At 50.3% G+C, this 16,669-nt stretch overlaps 1 protein-coding gene across 5 annotated transcripts in view; it reads left to right on the top strand.

Moving 5' to 3' along the window:
- Carm1 (coactivator associated arginine methyltransferase 1) overlaps window positions 1-16,669 on the top strand; it is a 43,413-nt gene that overhangs the window by 9,362 nt on the left and 17,382 nt on the right. For all 5 annotated transcript variants that reach the window (XM_052188894.1, XM_052188893.1, XM_052188892.1 and 2 more), the window contains exons 2-3: window positions 12,362-12,487; window positions 15,953-16,059. In XM_052188894.1, the coding sequence (XP_052044854.1) occupies window positions 12,362-12,487; window positions 15,953-16,059 (233 nt within the window). The remainder of the gene's footprint in view (window positions 1-12,361; window positions 12,488-15,952; window positions 16,060-16,669) is intronic.

The raw sequence follows: 16,669 nt of genomic DNA, 5'->3' as shown, positions 1-16,669 counted from the left end.
TTTTCTTTTTGTTTTTTGTTTTTTGTTTTTGTTTTTGTTTTTGTTTTTTGAGACAGGGTTTCCTCTGTGTATCTCTGGCTGACCAGAAACTCCCTGAAGACCAGACTAGCCTAGAACTCATCAGCCTGCCTCTGCCTCCCAAGTACTGGGATTAAAGGTATGCCCCACTACTGCCTGGCACTCTTGATGCTTCCCCAAAGCCTGCGCGTACACGCATGTGTGTGCGTGTGCGTGCGCAAGTCAAAGGACTACCTCAGGTCTTAGTCTCCATTTTCTGTCTTATTTGAGGCAGGCAGCTCTCTTATTTGCAGCGATAAATACCTGAGGCTAGCTGGCTTGTGAGCTCCTAGGACTTCTCCCATACCACCCCCATCTCTGTTAGGAGCGCGGGGGCACAGCTGGGGACACGTGCCCAGCTTTAAATGAGTTCTGAGATTTTCTTTCTTTTTTTTTTTTGGATTTGGTTTTTTCGAGACAGGGTTTCTCTGTGTAGCCCTGGCTGTTCTGGAACTCACTCTGTAGACCAGGCTGGCCTCGAACTCAGAAATCCACCTGCCTCTGCCTCCCGAGTGCTGGGATTACAGGCGTGAGTCACCACCGCCCGGCTGAGTTCTGAGATTTAGACCCAGGTCCTCACATGTGTGTGGATAGTGCTTTACTCACTTAACCAACTCCCCAGCCCCACCGACACGTGTGGTGTGTGTGTGTGCATGTGTATGTGTTCGAGTGAATGTACCTACGAACACACTGACAGATTCCAGAGGAGGAAGAACATCCAAGAGGCGTCCTCCTTCCTCCATGCTCTTCACGTCCTTGTTTGAGACAGGGCCTGTCATTTCACTTGAAGCTCATGGATTCTGTCGCACAGCTAGTCAGCAAGCACCTGGAATTCTCTTGTCTCTGCTTGCCAGTGTTGGGGCTTTAGGTATTCATGGCCATGCCAGCTCTTCCGCAGGCACTAGGGATCTGAATTCAGGTTATCCACAAACATTGTTAACCTCTGAACCATTTCCTTGGTCCCCACTGATTGCCTTGTACTGTCTGAACATCCTCGATGGCTGGCCAGGCCTCCCCAGGAGGCTGAGTACACGCAGCTCTCCCTGCTCCATGTTCTCCATGCAGAAGGTGGATGCATCTGTGTTTGAGCCTGCGGCTGCAGCTCTCCCTCATGCTGCTCTCGCCCGCTTCTTCCTCTCCTCAGGTTCTCGTGACACAAGTTACTTACACTTCTGGCGTCGAGCAGCTCTCCCCTGAGATCCCCATCCTTGTTCTGTGGCAGTGGCCAGCCAGGCCGACAGTTCAGAGTTCCTCAAGCAGAGTGCCTGTGTTGGCTGCACTGCTGGGTTCCACTCTCACTACAGGCAACAGTGGCCTCCCTCCAGCCTGCAAACCATGGATGTGGGCCTTCTGACTCAAACATCCTGTGCTCCCGGAGTGCTCAGGGCCTAATGCAGCTTGATGGCTGCCTAGCAGCCCCAGGACATCCCGTTTCTCCCAGAGACAAGGACTCTGGCCTACAGCTGATAGAAACTGCTGTTCCATACTTGACTACCAGCGCTCTGGGGTGGACTGTGTAGCTTCTGCCTCTGGCAGTTTAATCTCAGCAGCCACTGTGGCTATACCTTGAGGTCCCCAGGTCCTTTTACTGCCTTTCCACATGCTTCCCCACACCCCAGCCTTTCAGGCCCCTGTGAGTATCCCATCCACTGAGGACCTCGGGGTTGTTGTGATGCAATTCCAGACAGGTGTTACAGGTGCTGTTGGGGTCGCCTTATGCTAACAGTCAGCCCTGGGAGCTATATTGAACTGCCTGGTAAAACCAACAGTAGAGCCCCACCTAAATTCCTCTGTGGGCTTTGTTTGCCCTGGCTCAGTGGAATCCCCCCCAACCCCAAGTGAGGAATTAGGCATGCACAAGTGGTTTGTGAAACTAACTCCCATGTCAGCCCTTTGGCTATAAGGGCCTTCCAGGTAAGCAAGGTCTAGGAGTCACCATTTGCTAGATAAGCTGGGAAACATAGTGAGGGATGAAGACACACCTATGTTACCTTTACCTTTGCCGTGCCTACTGTTTTCTCTGGGGCCCCTTCTCCCCATTTATTGTCTCAACCCCTGTGCTGAGTTAGGTGCTTTGTGTTGCCCCACCCTGCAGTCTGCCACAGGCAGGAGGTGTGTTCATCTTCCTGACAACACTCTTGGCTGGGACTGGTTTGATTTTCTAGACAATTAATGTTTTAAGTTTGCTCTGACTCCAGAGCTAGTCTGGCCTGTGGCCATTGTGGCGGGTTCATTATCTCCCAGGTGGAATGCAGCCTGGCCTGCAGCTCAGCCCACCCCAGCTCCTCCACACCCACTGGGACAGGGGAGCGGGTGCTGTTGATGCTAGGAGAAGCGTGCGTGGAGGTGCAGAGCTGCTGTGGTTTCCCATGCATCAGGGTCCAAGGCAGTCACACTGCAGCCAGCGCTTATGCCTGCTTATCTTCTGTGTACAGGGCAGAAATTCTACCAACTCAGGAGGGTGTGTCGGGAAAGCCAGACCTATCTTCCCTGTGCACTGTGACCTTCCTCGGGTCAGTCACTCCGAACACAGGCACACCTATGTCCCATTTGTCTTGTCTCCACTTCCTGTCATGCACACTCAGTTGGGCGTCCCTCCAGATCCCTAGCAATAGCCAGGCTGGGTTACTGTCCGTGTGCGAGGTCTACACAGAGCTCAGTGGGAGGCTACACGGAAATGCTTGCCCTTCCTGGGGCAACCACAGTGCTTACTAGACTTGTGTTTCCACACTTGCCCTCCTCCTCCCATCCCTGTCCCATGTGTGTGGAGTAGTGTGTGTGAGAGGGAGGTCAGAGTGTGACCTCAAGTGGTGGTCTTCAGGTGCCACCCACTTTTTGGTGGTTTTTTTTTTTTTTTGGTTTTTTTGATTTGGTTTTTTCGAGACAGGGTTTTTCTGTGTAGCCCAGGCTGGCCTCAAACTCAGAAATCCGCCTGCCTCTACCTCCCAAGTACTGGGATTAAAGGCTTGCGCCACCATCGCCCGGCGCCACCCACTTTTAGTTTGTTAAAAAATATTAATAATCATTCTGTTCGTAAACTGGTGCTATGGGTGTGGTAATCTGTGCTGTGATGTGCATGAGGAGGTCAGAGGACAGCTTTCTGGTTTCATTTCTCCCCCAAATCTCTTCACCTACTCAATCTCTGCCTCCCTCGCACTGGGGTTGAAAATGTTACCAGCACACCATTTTTCCTTTCTCTTTTTAAAGATTCATTTATTTTTACTTTACTTGCATTGGTGTTTGGTCTTTGTGTGGTGACCTGCAAGGTGGGTGCTGGGGACTGAGTCCACACCCTTTGGAAGAACAGCCAGGGCTCTTAACTGCTGGGCCATCTCTCCAGGTCCTAGTTTTGGTTTTCTTTTTTCTTTTTTTGGTTTTTTGGATTTGGTTTTTTCGAGACAGAGTTTCTCTGTGTAGCCCTGGCTGTCCTGGAACTCACTCTGTAGACCAGGCTGGCCTCAAACTCAGAAATCCACCTGTCTCTGCCTCCCAAGTGCTGGGATTACAGGCGTGTGCCACCACCATCCTGCTAGGTTTGGTTTTCTGAAAAGGATTTATTTTATATGCATGAGTGTTTTGCTTATATATGTTTGTGTACCACATGTGTGCAATGCCCATGGAGGTCATAAGAGGGTGTCAGTACCCAGGAACTGGAGTCACAACCAGTTTTGAGCTGTTATGTGGGTAATAGGAACTGAACTCTATCTAGTCCTAGAAGCACAGCCAGTACTCTTAACAGTTTAGCATCTCTCTAGGCCACTCTTGATTGTTTGTTTGTTTGTTTGTTTGTTTTTCTAGACAGGATTTCTCTCTGTAGCCCTGGCTGGCCTCGAACTCTGAAATCCTAACTCTGCCTCCCAAGTGCTGGGATTAAAGGCATGCGCCACCACTGCCCAGCCCACTCTTGTTTTTTAATGTGGGTTCTGGACTTTGAACTCAGGTCTTTGTGCTTTCGAGACAGTGTACTGACTTGACTCGTCTCAGCTCAGTTTTATTCTCTGTGTATCCCTGGCTGTCCTGGAACCCTCAACTCTCTACATGTAGACCAGGCTGACCTCACACTCAGAGACCCACCTTTCTACCTTGGAGTACTGGGATTAAAGGCATGCACTACCACAAGTCAACACCTGCTTCTCTTAGTTGGTCATTGTTTTGTTCATTCGTGTAGTAGGTAGTAGCTTTTGTGTGCTCCCGACTTCCCTAAACTGTATCTGAGGAGATCTTTGTGCATGTTTGCTGTGTAGGATAAGGAAGGCATAGGAGCTTCCCTGGTCTAAGGGCCAGAGAAGAGAGTTAGTGCTTCACCTGGCAAGGGCAGAAGAGCCTAGGGTAACCTCCTAGTCCTCAGATGCCCCAGGGCAGGCAGATGTGGTGACAGCTGCTTCCCAGCCTCTCTGAAACAGCAAATTATCTGCCTTAGGTTACAACCTGAGGAGGATCTGGCTGAAGTTGTGGGCCAGCCTCTCCCTGACAGTGGGTGATCTGCACTGGTGACAGCCACCATGACTACTTCTGTATTAAGCAGTGGTGGTGGTCACTTTCGTCTCTTGTCACAGAGCAGAGGGGCTTTGTCTCTCTGCACCTACTTCACAAGTAGACTGCGAGCAGCTTGCTTTCAGCCCCACCCCTCCCTAGGAAAGGCTGCCTGCCTTTCCTTGCTGTTGTAGTGACAGTTTTGGAATTTTGGTTTCTTTTAAAAAGTACAGAAATATTTTAAGATGTTTTCATTTTAATCTCAGGTATGGGGCTGCTTCAGGTTGTCCACAGCAGCTGACCATGTTTTGCCTCGTGCATGATTTTGCCAGCGCAGAGGTAGTTTCTGTGATTTTATGACATTTGGAATTCTGGGGACTTTTCAGAGGGTATATGAATGCTAGAGCGCAGAGAGGTGGAGTGTGTTGCTGGTTGGTGTTGGTTGCTATTGGTCATAGTTTGTTAAATAGCCTGGGCAAAGAAGAAACAAGAAAACATTAAATATCCTAAGGCAAAAATCAGACTTGCCCCAAGGAACTCTATGCCCCTGATCAGCAGGAAGTTGTCTAATGATAATGTCAGCCCTTTCCAGCAGATGGGAAACAGGACAGCAGCTGGACAGTGGTCCTCAATGATCTAGCCACACAAGGTTGAGGAAAAACCTTTGGTGGCCAGTGATTTGGAGCCAAAGTTACTGCAGGGTTTGGAGGTACAACTCCCACCCCATCCTGTCCTCAGCCCGTCTCCTCCCTCCAGCACGGCCACTTACTCCTGCTTTCTTGTCTGTCTTCTCACTGGCTCTTAGCAAGTGAAACAAGACAGTCCTCTGTTCACAGCTGGATCCTGTCCCTCTGCTTGGTGCACTGGCTGAGGCTGGGTGGCCTCAGAATTTCATCTTGATCTTGGGGAGGGGTTGGCGGGAGGGGCAGAGTCTATAACCCAGGAGGGGCTTGTTTTTCCCAGCCGCCCTCTCACTGTGGAATGGGTCTTCTGGAAGAGTGAAAGCAAAGAGCCTTGTACTTAGCAATGTTAGGTGATGAAGGAAAGACTTCATGCTTGGTCCAGCGTGGGCCTCCTCCACTGATGGCAGTAATAGTCAGAGCTGGAAGGGAGGGTGTGAGGTGCTGTGACCCTTTGTCCCACCTTGACAGGTAGCTGCTTTTTAGTGTCCCCCCGTTGTCCCCTCCCTTTCCTTGTGCAGAGAGAAAGTTGTATTGGCAAAGAGCTTTGTTCGTGGTCTTGCCCACTTCTGGTTTTACTAACCCTAGCTTTGACTGCCGAAGACACCATGGGATTGCCCTATTCTAGTGCTTTCTAAACAAGGAGTAGGGAGCAGTGACTTTCAAGCAATGGGGAGACCTCTAGCCATCCTTAGGTATGGACAGGGCAGGCCGTCATTTGGACCTGAGCCTTTGTGTTTCTACAAACTGAGAACTACTGCTCTGGGGACAGCATGACGGCCAGCATCCTGCCTTGAGTGGACCATGTGCCATGCCCTGCGCTAGAGGAGTGTTAATACGCCTCACTGTACAGTGGGACCAAGATCACCCAGGAAAGGCAACGGTATTCCTGTCCATACTGGAAGGAAGAGAGACTAGGGAAAGCAAGGGAGCCAGTGGCTGACTAAGGTTTAGTGAAGCAGAGGGCCTTGAGCCCCAGGTGGAGTTGGCGCTTTCTTTTCTTTTTTTTTTCCTTTTAATGTTTATTATATGTAAGTACACTGTAGCTGTCTTCAGACACACCAGAAGAGGGCGTCAGATCCCATTACAGATGGTTGTGAGCCACCATGTAATTACTGGGATTTGAACTCAGGACCTCTGGAAGAGCAAGCAGTTGGTGCTCTGACCGCTGAGCCACAGTTGGGACTTCTTACTGAAGACTGAGAAACCAGGAGGCCATGAGTGGTTTTGTTGTTTGTTGGTTTTGTTTTTTGTCTTTTTCTGTTTATTTGTTGATGTTTTTAGTGAGGTTTTAGTGAGATTTATTTTGAGAAGGGTCTCATTATGCTGCCCAGGTTAGTTTTGAACTCATGAGTTCAAGTGGCCCTCCGGCCTGTGCCTCCTATGTCGGAAGGGCTGACTAGCGGGTAGTTACAGAGGCTTGGCCTGTCCCCTGGGACCATTTGCTCAGGGGCTCCTAGGCCTTAGGGTCCCTGGGAAGGTAGCAGGACTAGGGCCTGTGTTAGAGGGGTTTTCTGGCAGGTAGGGAATAGGATAGCTCGTGCGCCCCCACCCATCGACATCTACTGTGTTTCCTTCCATGTGTCCTACCCTGGAGGGTCGTCCTGGTGATGCCCATGGCTGTGGGAGCCTCTAGGTTCTGGAGCTGTGTCTGCCTTGGCATCATCCCAGCCTCAGCTCGGCTGCCTTCTCCCTACAGTGGAGGTTCCCAGCCTGTGGGTTTCAACCCCTTGTCAAACCTCCGTCCCCCAAAAGACTTATTTAAAATTCATAACAGTAGAAAATTACAGTTTTGAATTAGCAATGAAACTAATATTGTGATTGGGGTCACCAGAACATGAAGAGCTGTATTAGAGGGTCTCAGCATTAGAAGGTAGCTGAGCTGGTTTGCTGCACATCCTGGCTTGCAGAGTTTAGTGCCACGAACCCTCGTGTGTGACGGAAGTTGATGCCCTCACTCCCTCTGTCTGCTGAGCAGATGAGGGCGGGATAGGAAGAGGGCTGACAGTAACCTGTAACTCTACCATGACAGCCCTGTGATGTACGCCTGCCTCTGCCTGGTTCTGTCAATAAAGTTGTATTGACACAACCATGGTTACTTGTTTACTTAGTGAAGTACTGCAGGCTGAATGACTCAGTGTGGCATAGATCATCTTTACAGAATGATTTCTTTCCTCTCCCCTCCTCCCCCTCCTCTTCCCTCCCCTCCCTTCTTCCCCTCTCTCTTTATTTTTTTTAAATAAAAGTGCTGGCGTTGATACCCAGGGCTGAACACATGCTCAGCAAGAGTTTTACCACTGAGTTACACTCCTAGAATAGCTGTACTATTTACTCTCTGGCTCTTCGGTAGAGAAATGTGGCCACTCCAGGGTTCTTTCAAGTCCTAGCACATTGGTCAGGAGCAGTAACTCTGATGATAATCTCCAGAGTTGATTTCACTGTTGAGTAAAATCCTTAATCTCTCTCATCAAATTGGTGACAAAGTGACTAAATATGTGTGTGTGTGTGTGTGTGTGTGTAACACAAAGTGTTAGGTGGCTGTCTTGTGGCAAAAACTAGGGGTTTGTGATATGGATAGATGAGGACAATTTTTGTAGGGAGCAACATGACTGTCTTGAAGGTCTTGTCCTGAGGAATTTGTTTGTGCCCCATTCGCCCTGTGCAGCTGTCCCTTGTCACCCTAGACTCTTGTTCCTTGGCCACAGAACTTGAAATGACCAGACTGATGCCTAGACTGGTGTCCTCAGCATTGTTCAGCCCCTGTGCTCAGAGCCCAGACCCATCAAACCCCACCAGACAGTGTGCGTGCATGTGTGTTTGTGAGGGGGGAGTGCTTGTGTTAGTATTGGTGGTGTGCATGCAGAGGCACATACTTGCATGGAAACCAGAAGACATAGGAGGAGTGTCCTGCTCAATCACTCTGCCTTATTTCCTTGATACTGAAGCTGGCCAGCTGGGGTTATAGGCACATGTGTGGCCACACCCGACACGGTGCTGAGGATTTGAGCTCAGGTCCTTGTGCTGTTGCAGCACATGATCTTAACCACTGAACAGTCTCGCCACTCTCACCTCCCTGTGCTTTTGTGTATGTGTTTTGGATTTGTTTCTCTGAGTCATAGTTATGTAGCTTTAGCTGACTTGGAATTCATTATGTATACCAGGCTAGCCTCAAATTCACAGAGATCCATGTACCCCCATACCCTGAGGGCTGGGATTAAAAATATGCACTGTCATGCTTAGCCTTCTCTCAGTTAAACAAAATGGTTTTGAGATAGGGTCTCACTCTCCAGTCCATAATAGCCTGGAACTCATTTATGCAGCCCAGGCTGACCTTGAACTCACCTCAGTCCTCCTGCCTTAGCTTCCCAAATGGTGGACTTAAAGGAGTGAGCCATGGCCTGCGTCCTCTCTTGAGTTGTCTCATCCTGGACCTCTTGTTGCCCCACATTTCATAATCCTGAGGCAGTCGTGGAGGAGACTGGATTGGTTTGTGGCAGATCATGCCCCGGAGCTTGGCTGAAACCCAGGGCAGCAAGCTCCTGCTGTAGCTCTCACCAACGTCTGCACTGACATTGGCAGGGGACATTTGCCTGCTTGAAGGGTCTACCAGCATTTTCCTGACCAGTGGCAGGCCTGAGGTTATAGGGACACTTTAATGCTACTGCCTCATCCAGGCTTCTGGTGCTTCTTAGAGGATCCTTGCTCTGCACTTGAATCCTTAAGGCACGGGATGTCTTCTCTCTTCGGCCACAGGATTGCCCTGGGCCCATCGCTGGAAGGTAGTTGGGAGATGGGAAGGCTAGGATATGCAAAGGGCAGACCAGAGCGCCGGCCTTGGGTCCAGAGGGTCGAAGTGCTGTGGAGAGGAGGTGTGTCACAGAGCTGGGGCTCTTCAAAAGGAACACTTTGTTTGCTTTGGTTTTATTTTTTGAGTTCTGGAGCTAGAACCCAGGACTTTGCATGTGCCAGCCAAATACTTCACAGTCAAGTTTGTACTCCAAGCTTCCTAAGGCAGGAGGACTTGAAAAGCAGGGGACTGTGGTATAGGTGGTTTGTTAGTTTGCATGGGTGTGTCAGAAAGGTTCCTGGTGCTTCCTACGCTCAGAAGAAAGGCCTAAGGGGCCAGCATTGATGCTCAGGAGATGCAGACTCTTCGATCTGTGCCCAGCACTGCCCCTGTTGCCACCTACCACTGGTGCTAGTACTATAGTTGCATGCTTGGTGCCAGGCTGCAGAGGGGCACACAGAGGGCAGCTGGGTATCCCAGGGTCTTCTCATTCAGACCTAGCCCAGAGATCACCTTCACCTTCTACCCCCGAAGGGACATAGTCCCTGTGTCTGGGCCAGTGGACAGCCAACATACCTTCAGGCAGACCCTGCTCCTAGGAGGAGACACCTGTCCAGACCCTGGCTCTTCCATGAGCTAGACAGAGCAACAGGGTAGCCAATGGCCCCTGTGAGGACTGCAGGTCCCCACACTGCACTGTTAGATAGGGCTGGCTCAGTTTTATTTATTGCAGTGACAGCTCCTTAAACCAACATGAACCATTTTAAATTCATGAGCATCGAGCTTATTTGGTGTTATATAACTGTGACCTTTAGCTATCTCCAAAATCCTGTCATCACCCCCAAAGGAAACCCCACACCGGGAAGCTCTTACTCCCCTACTGCCTTCTCGGAGCCCTGGCAACTAACGGAAAGGCTATCCCAGACACCTTGGGTACACCCTTCCTGCTGTTTAATTGAATACAGTATTTATTGCACAACCTTTGTGGCTGTCCCCTTCTTTTGACACAGTATTTCTGGTAGAGTTCCAGGTTGTAGCAAGTCGTGACTTTGTTTCTCTCTATGCTTAAATAATACTGTTATCTGATTTTGTTTATCTGTTGATCAGTTGATGGAATTTGAGTTGAGTCTAGTTTTGACTCTTAGGAATAAAAAGTGCTCTGTCTGTCTGTCTGTCTGTCTGTCTATTTCCTTCTAACTCTAATCTTCCTGTCTCTACCTCCCAAAGGTTATTTTACGTCTGCATATCACTCCTACTATTTGATGTCGTTGGAGTGGAGGTCACTCCAAGTGACGCTGTCCTTGGGGTGTAGTCTGCGGCTCCCTGTATTTTCCCACTGAGCCCCGCACCAGCATGCTCTTGTCTTCCTTTGAGATCTTGCTGTGTTGTCCGGGTTGGCTAGGATACCGCAGGCCTCTGGGCCTTAGCCTCCTGACAGACGGGCCTGCTTCCAACAGCCCCTGTGCCTGATGGTTCCCACACAAGTCTTTGTGAGAAGCCCTGCCTGCCATGCTTTGTGAGGACACATGGGCATGGAGGTGCTATGTCTGTGGCCAGTGTTCACTTTGTGAGGACACATGGGCATGGAGGTGCTGTGTCTGTGGCCAGTGTTCACTTTGTGAGGACACATGGGCATGGAGGTGCTGTGTCTGTGGCCAGTGTTCACTTTGTGAGGACACATGGGCATGGAGGTGCTGTGTCTGTGGCCAGTGTTCACTTTGTGAGGACACATGGGCATGGAGGTGCTGTGTCTGTGGCCAGTGTTCACTTTGTGAGGACACATGGGCATGGAGGTGCTGTGTCTGTGGCCAGTGTTCACTTGGCCACATCTTTCCACTCACTCGCTTCATGCTACTCTTAACTTGGGGACATTTTATAGACACTGAGCAGTGACATCTCAGAGACAGTTGTTAGGGTTATTAATTTCATTTTTGTTTTGTGGTTGTGTTTCCTTTGTTTATTGCTGTGATAGACTCCAGGGCTTTGTGCTTGCTAGGTAAGTGCTCTGCCCCCCCCCTTTTTTTTTATACATCAGGGCCTCAATGTGTATGTAGCTCAGGCTAGCCTGGAATTCAAAATTGTCTTAATTTCAGGTGTTAGAGTTCTAAGGGACAAGTATGTACCTGGGTCATTTTGTTATTTTGTTTTTGAGATGGAATCTTGTTATGTGACTTAGGCTAGTCCCAAATTTCTAGGTCCAAGTAAGCAGGCTTCAGCCTATCAACTTACATTTTTTAATTATATTTTTTTAAATTATTTTTCATTCTTTCTTTAACTTTTTTTTTTAAAAAGATTTATTTATTTATTATATGTAAGTAAACTGTAGTTATCTTCAGACACACCAGAAGAGGGCATCAGATCTCATTTCAGATGGTTGTGAGACACCATGTGGTTGCTGGGATTTGAACTCAGGACCTTCGGAAGAGCAGTCAGTGCACTTAACTGCTGAGCCATCTCTCCAGCCCCAAATTATAATTTTTTTAAACATTTATTTATTTTATGTATACGAGCACACTGTGGCTGTCTTCAGACACACCAGAAAAGGGCATCAGATCCCATTACAGACAGTTGTGAGCCACCATGTGGTTGCTGGGATTTGAACTCAGGACCTCTGGAAGAGCAGTCATTGCTCTTAACTGCTCCTGTGGAGCGATCACGCTGGGCCTGGCCTGGGGCTGGCGCTCAGTTGGTGGACAACCACCTGACACGCACCAAGTCCTAGGCTCTATCCCAGCACCACATAAACCAGACACATACATGTATATATACCTGTGATCCCAGCAACTGGTGGGGTGAAAGGCCAGAGTTCAAGGTCATCCTTAGCTGCAGTTACACGTTAGCCCGCGCTACTCGAGACCCTGTCTCAAAAAGGCATGAGGCAGTATTCTTGGAAGCCCACAAAGCCAGTGTCTCATTGCACCTTCCATGTGGTGTAATGGGTCTAGGCCTGGGCCCACTGGGCACTTCCTAGCTGTTGTCTCCTTCATTCCACCATCGCTGTCAGTAGTTCTCTCACCTGACATTGCCATGCTCTGCCCATGTTCTCAGCATGTCTTAGTTCATATGGGGTCAGGGTGTCTCTGGATGCCCAGGCCTTCTCCTGGGAACATGCTTTCCTCACCTGCTTACTAGACAGGTGAGCTCCTGAGGACCCTGGCTGTGTCCCCGAAACACAGGAGTCCCTTAGCTCTCCCTTACCAGAGAGACATAGGCAGGCACAGCACCCATAGCACGTCAGAGTAGTTCTGAGGCATTTCAGAAAAATCTAGAGAGGCCAGGAAGGGTAGAGGGCAGGGACAGCCGAAGCAAGGCAGTCCCCAGGACTCCGTCACTCACGCCATTGCCATCGCCCTCTCTCTTGCAGATGAAGATGTGTGTGTGTTCAAGTGCTCAGTGTCCCGAGAGACAGAGTGTAGCCGTGTGGGCAGACAGTCCTTCATCATCACCCTGGGCTGCAACAGCGTCCTCATCCAGTTCGCCACACCCCATGGTATGTGTTTCGGCTCCATGGTGGGGCCCAGGAGATGGAGGGATGGTCATTGACTAGACATGTCGCCATACATGTCGCCATACACTAGACATGTCGCCTCAGCACCTCAGGAAAAGGTAGGCTTAGTATAGTACACACTTGTAATCTCAGAGTGAGGGAGAGGGGGACAGGCCAATCCCGACAGCCCACTAACCAGCAGGACTCGCCCTACCAGAGCTGGGGGGTGGGGGAGGGGGGAGAAGGTGGGGGATTCTTGCCTCCACAGGCAATGTGCGCGCACACACACTGTGCGCTCGCATATGCCCAGTGCCTTGGCATACATACACTTGTAGCCCTAGCTGCTGAAGAGGCTGAGGCAGAAGGAAGGATCCCTGCTTAAAGATAAAGTAACAGTCCTGGCCAGGTGTGGTGGCGCATGTTCGCCATCTTGGCTTCTCAGAGAGCTGGGATGTGAGGATCACTGGAGCACAAGAGTTTGAAACTCTTGTTTCAATGATGTTTGCAGCTTCATTGCAAGACACTTGCTCTAAAAAAGAAGGAAAAACCGGCCCCAGGGAGAGCCTGGTCCTTAGTAAGTTGTGTTTTAAACAGATGCCCTGCCCTGGCACCTCCCTGGCTGCTGGGCATCCTCTGGATCTCAGTCTTTGTTTCTCCAAAAGGGTCAGCTTGACTCTTGCCATACGCTCACCTTTCAGAAAGCTGGGCGAGCTGGGCCTGAGGCCAGCTTTTCCAGCTGGGTCTAGCCTTGGACAGGCTGTGGGCTGCGCCCTAAGTGGGGTAAGATTGGCCCAGGAGGTGGCTAGAGGTCTTGCTGTCATTGAGAAGCTGCGGGGCTGTGAGCAGGCCCGTCGTTAGCCGTTAGCCTTTCTCGGCACGGCTTGTTGAAACCCAGGTGAGCAAAGCTCTGGGGCCTGGGGGTCCGGGAAGCAGTGGCCAGGCCTGTGACTGTCCTGGGACAGGGCTGGTCAGTGGAGTGCTTGGTGAGCCTGCTGGCTATTGCCGGGACGTCACTGTCTGAGCACGAAGTCACCTGGGCTTCTCGTGGAACTGTCGCCCTGCCACCTCCTGCACGGGCATCCTCAGACTACCTATTCCTTTTCTTTTTTTTTGTTTTTTTGTTTTTTGTTTTGTTTTGTTTAAAATTTTTTTTATTCGATATATTTTTTATTTACATTTCAAATGATTTCCCCTTTTCTAGCCCCCCCACTCCCTGTACCTATTCCTTTTCATTTCCTCCTTCCCCTCGTCTCCCCTCCTCTCCCCTCCTCTCCCCTCCTCTCCCCTCCTCTCCCCTCCTCTCCCTTCCTCTCCCTTCCCTCCCTTGTAATCCTAACACTTAGGGAGTGGAAGCAGAAGTATCAGGAGCATCAGGTCAACTTCATCTATGTTACAATCTGAAAAGGAGCCTGTGGTGCGTGTTGTTTTACATTTGAGGAACTAGAATGTAGCTCAGTGTGTTAGCCCTTCCCTGACATGGGTATCCTGGCTCCAGCTCCTGCTAGCACAGGCCTGCAATCCTAGCCCTCAGGAGGTGCAGGCAGGAAGACCAAGAGTTCAAGGCCAACCCCAGCTTCAGAACCAGCCCTTCAGTTCATGGCTAGGCTGGGTTACACATCTGTTGATTAAAAAAAATCTTTTTTATCAGACACAGAGTTGTCCACATGTGTGGCCTGAGCTAAATAAACACAGTTGTACACGCACAGGGCAGCACAGCTAAATAAACACAGTTGTGCATGCACAGGGCAGCACAGCTAAATAAACACAGTTGTACACGCACAGGGCAGCACAGCTAAATAAACACAGTTGTGCATGCACAGGGCAGCACAACTAAATAAACACAGTTGTACACGCACAGGGCAGCACAGCTAAATAAACACAGTTGTGCATGCACAGGGCAGCACAGCTAAATAAACACAGTTGTGCATGCACAGGGCAGCACAACTAAATAAACACAGTTGTACACGCACAGGGCAGCACAGCTAAATAAACACAGTTGTGCATGCACAGGGCAGCACAGCTAAATAAACACAGTTGTACATGCACAGGGCAGCACAGCTAAATAAACACAGTTGTACACGCACAGGGCAGCACAGCTAAATAAACACAGTTGTACATGCACAGGGCAGCACAGCTAAATAAACACAGTTGTACACGCACAGGGCAGCACAGCTAAATAAACACAGTTGTGCATGCACAGGGCAGCACAACTAAATAAACACAGTTGTGCATGCACAGGGCAGCACAGCTCTGGAAGCGGCACTCAGGTACTTGAGCCATTTCAGGAGCATCTTAGATGTATTCCTTAGGGAAGGAGGGTCTGCCAGAAGCCTGACTCATGGCCGTGAGTATAGGTGTGCTCGGGCCATGGCACACGTGCGGAGGGGAGAACCCAGCGGGGAAGGCCGCTCCTCTGCCTTGCTGGTTACCTCGGAGCACACCAGCTTAGCTGGCCCACACGTTCTGGGTTTTTTTTTGTTTGTTTGTTTGTTTTTTTTTTGGTTTTTCGAGACAGGGTTTCTCTGTGCAGCCCTAGCTGTCTTGGAACTCACTCTGTAGACCAGGCTGGCCTCGAACTCAGAAATCTGTCTGCATCTGCCTCACAGAGTGCTGGGACGTGCGCCACCAGTGCCCGGCTCTTTTTTTTTTTTTACTTAAGTCTGTAAGTTGGTGGCCATAGTTCCTCAGTAACTTTTCTTAAAATCTATTTTTATTCTTTGAGAATTTCATATATCCATACAATGTATTTTTACATATTCACCCCTAACTCCTCCCAGAGCCATCCTGCATCCGGCTGCCTCCTCCCTTCTCCCCTCCTCCCTTGTTCTAAATATAATCCACTCAGGCCAACTTGTGCTGTCCAAGTACTTGTGGCTGGAGCCATCCCCACAGCACGGTCTGCCTACAGTACCCTAGAGCATACTGATTTCTCCCCTGCAGCCATCAGCTGTGTAAAGTCCCTCAGCTCAGGGTGGGGTCATTGAGCCCCTCTCTGCTTCTTGCCTTCAAGTGAACCAATTGAAAGCACTCCTCACAATGTCCTGGGGAGGGCGGGGAAGAGCCTCCGCACATGCTTTTCTGCGTCCACAGGACTCCTGCTGGCATCAGCCTTGAGTTGGTGACCCTTGTGTCCAGTGCTATCCCCAGAGGATACTGCAAGCTCCAGGCGGACATGGAGCTGCTTCCTGAGGGCTGCTACCCTGTGCTCCCCACCCCTGACGGGATGCCGTCTGGGAGGAATGCCCAGGCTGTGCTCACCACGTGCCGCCTGCAGTCCTGCCCTCATGTCAGGCAGAGTGCCTGGCAGTTCAGTTTCTTTCCTTCGCCATTGGAACATTGCATTGGGGATATAAGAAGTTGGAGGTAGACAGGTCAGGAAAGGCAGACAGGAAGAACAAGTGCCCAGGCCCAGTGGGTCCCCAGAGGGGACAGCACTGGCCTCCTGGTGACCTGGCTCCCCCTTTCCAGACTTCTGTTCTTTCTACAACATCCTGAAAACCTGCCGGGGCCACACCCTGGAGCGCTCTGTGTTCAGTGAGCGGACAGAGGAATCCTCAGCTGTGCAGTACTTCCAGGTGAGCTGACACTGCCCTGGGACAGACAACCATCTGGTGCTCCCTCCCTCCCTCCCTCCCTCCCTTCCCACAGGAGGTCACGCAGCACAAAGTAGGCCCACGTGGGTGCTCATCCTGGCTCTGTCCCTTACTAGCTGCGTAGCCTCAGCAGGTATCTACCACTTGCTAGGCCTCAGTTTCCTCATCTGTGAAGCCCAGTTCCTCAGGTGTTTAGAGTAATGACCGAACTGTAGCTATGTCCTAAACCCTTGGTGAGTGTAAGGCTCTGTGTAAGCAATCTTACATGCCCCGAAGCACTTGGACTTTCCCAACAACTGTTATTGTCCCCATTTTACAGATGAGAAAACTGAGGCTCAAAGAGGTTAAGTGACTTTGCTCCAAGTCACACAGCTCTTATGCAACAGAGCCACGATGGGAAAGCCAGGTCTGCCTGATGCCCAAGCCTGTGGCCCTGCCAGGTGCCACGCTGCCTCCTGATCGCCTGTTGTCTTACAGAGAGACACCGCACATCACCTGCCTGGCGCTCTGAGCTCTAGGGTTTTGTTCTATCCATTCCTCTTCTTCTTTGGGGCCCTAAGATGGGACAGTTGGACCCCAGGTGTTAGAGTCC

This window comes from Apodemus sylvaticus, chromosome 7, assembly GCF_947179515.1.
Source record: "Apodemus sylvaticus chromosome 7, mApoSyl1.1, whole genome shotgun sequence".
NCBI classification, from domain to species: domain Eukaryota; kingdom Metazoa; phylum Chordata; class Mammalia; order Rodentia; family Muridae; genus Apodemus; species Apodemus sylvaticus.
Note: the sequence above shows the minus strand (reverse complement) of the source record. Positions and strands in the feature narration are given on the sequence as shown.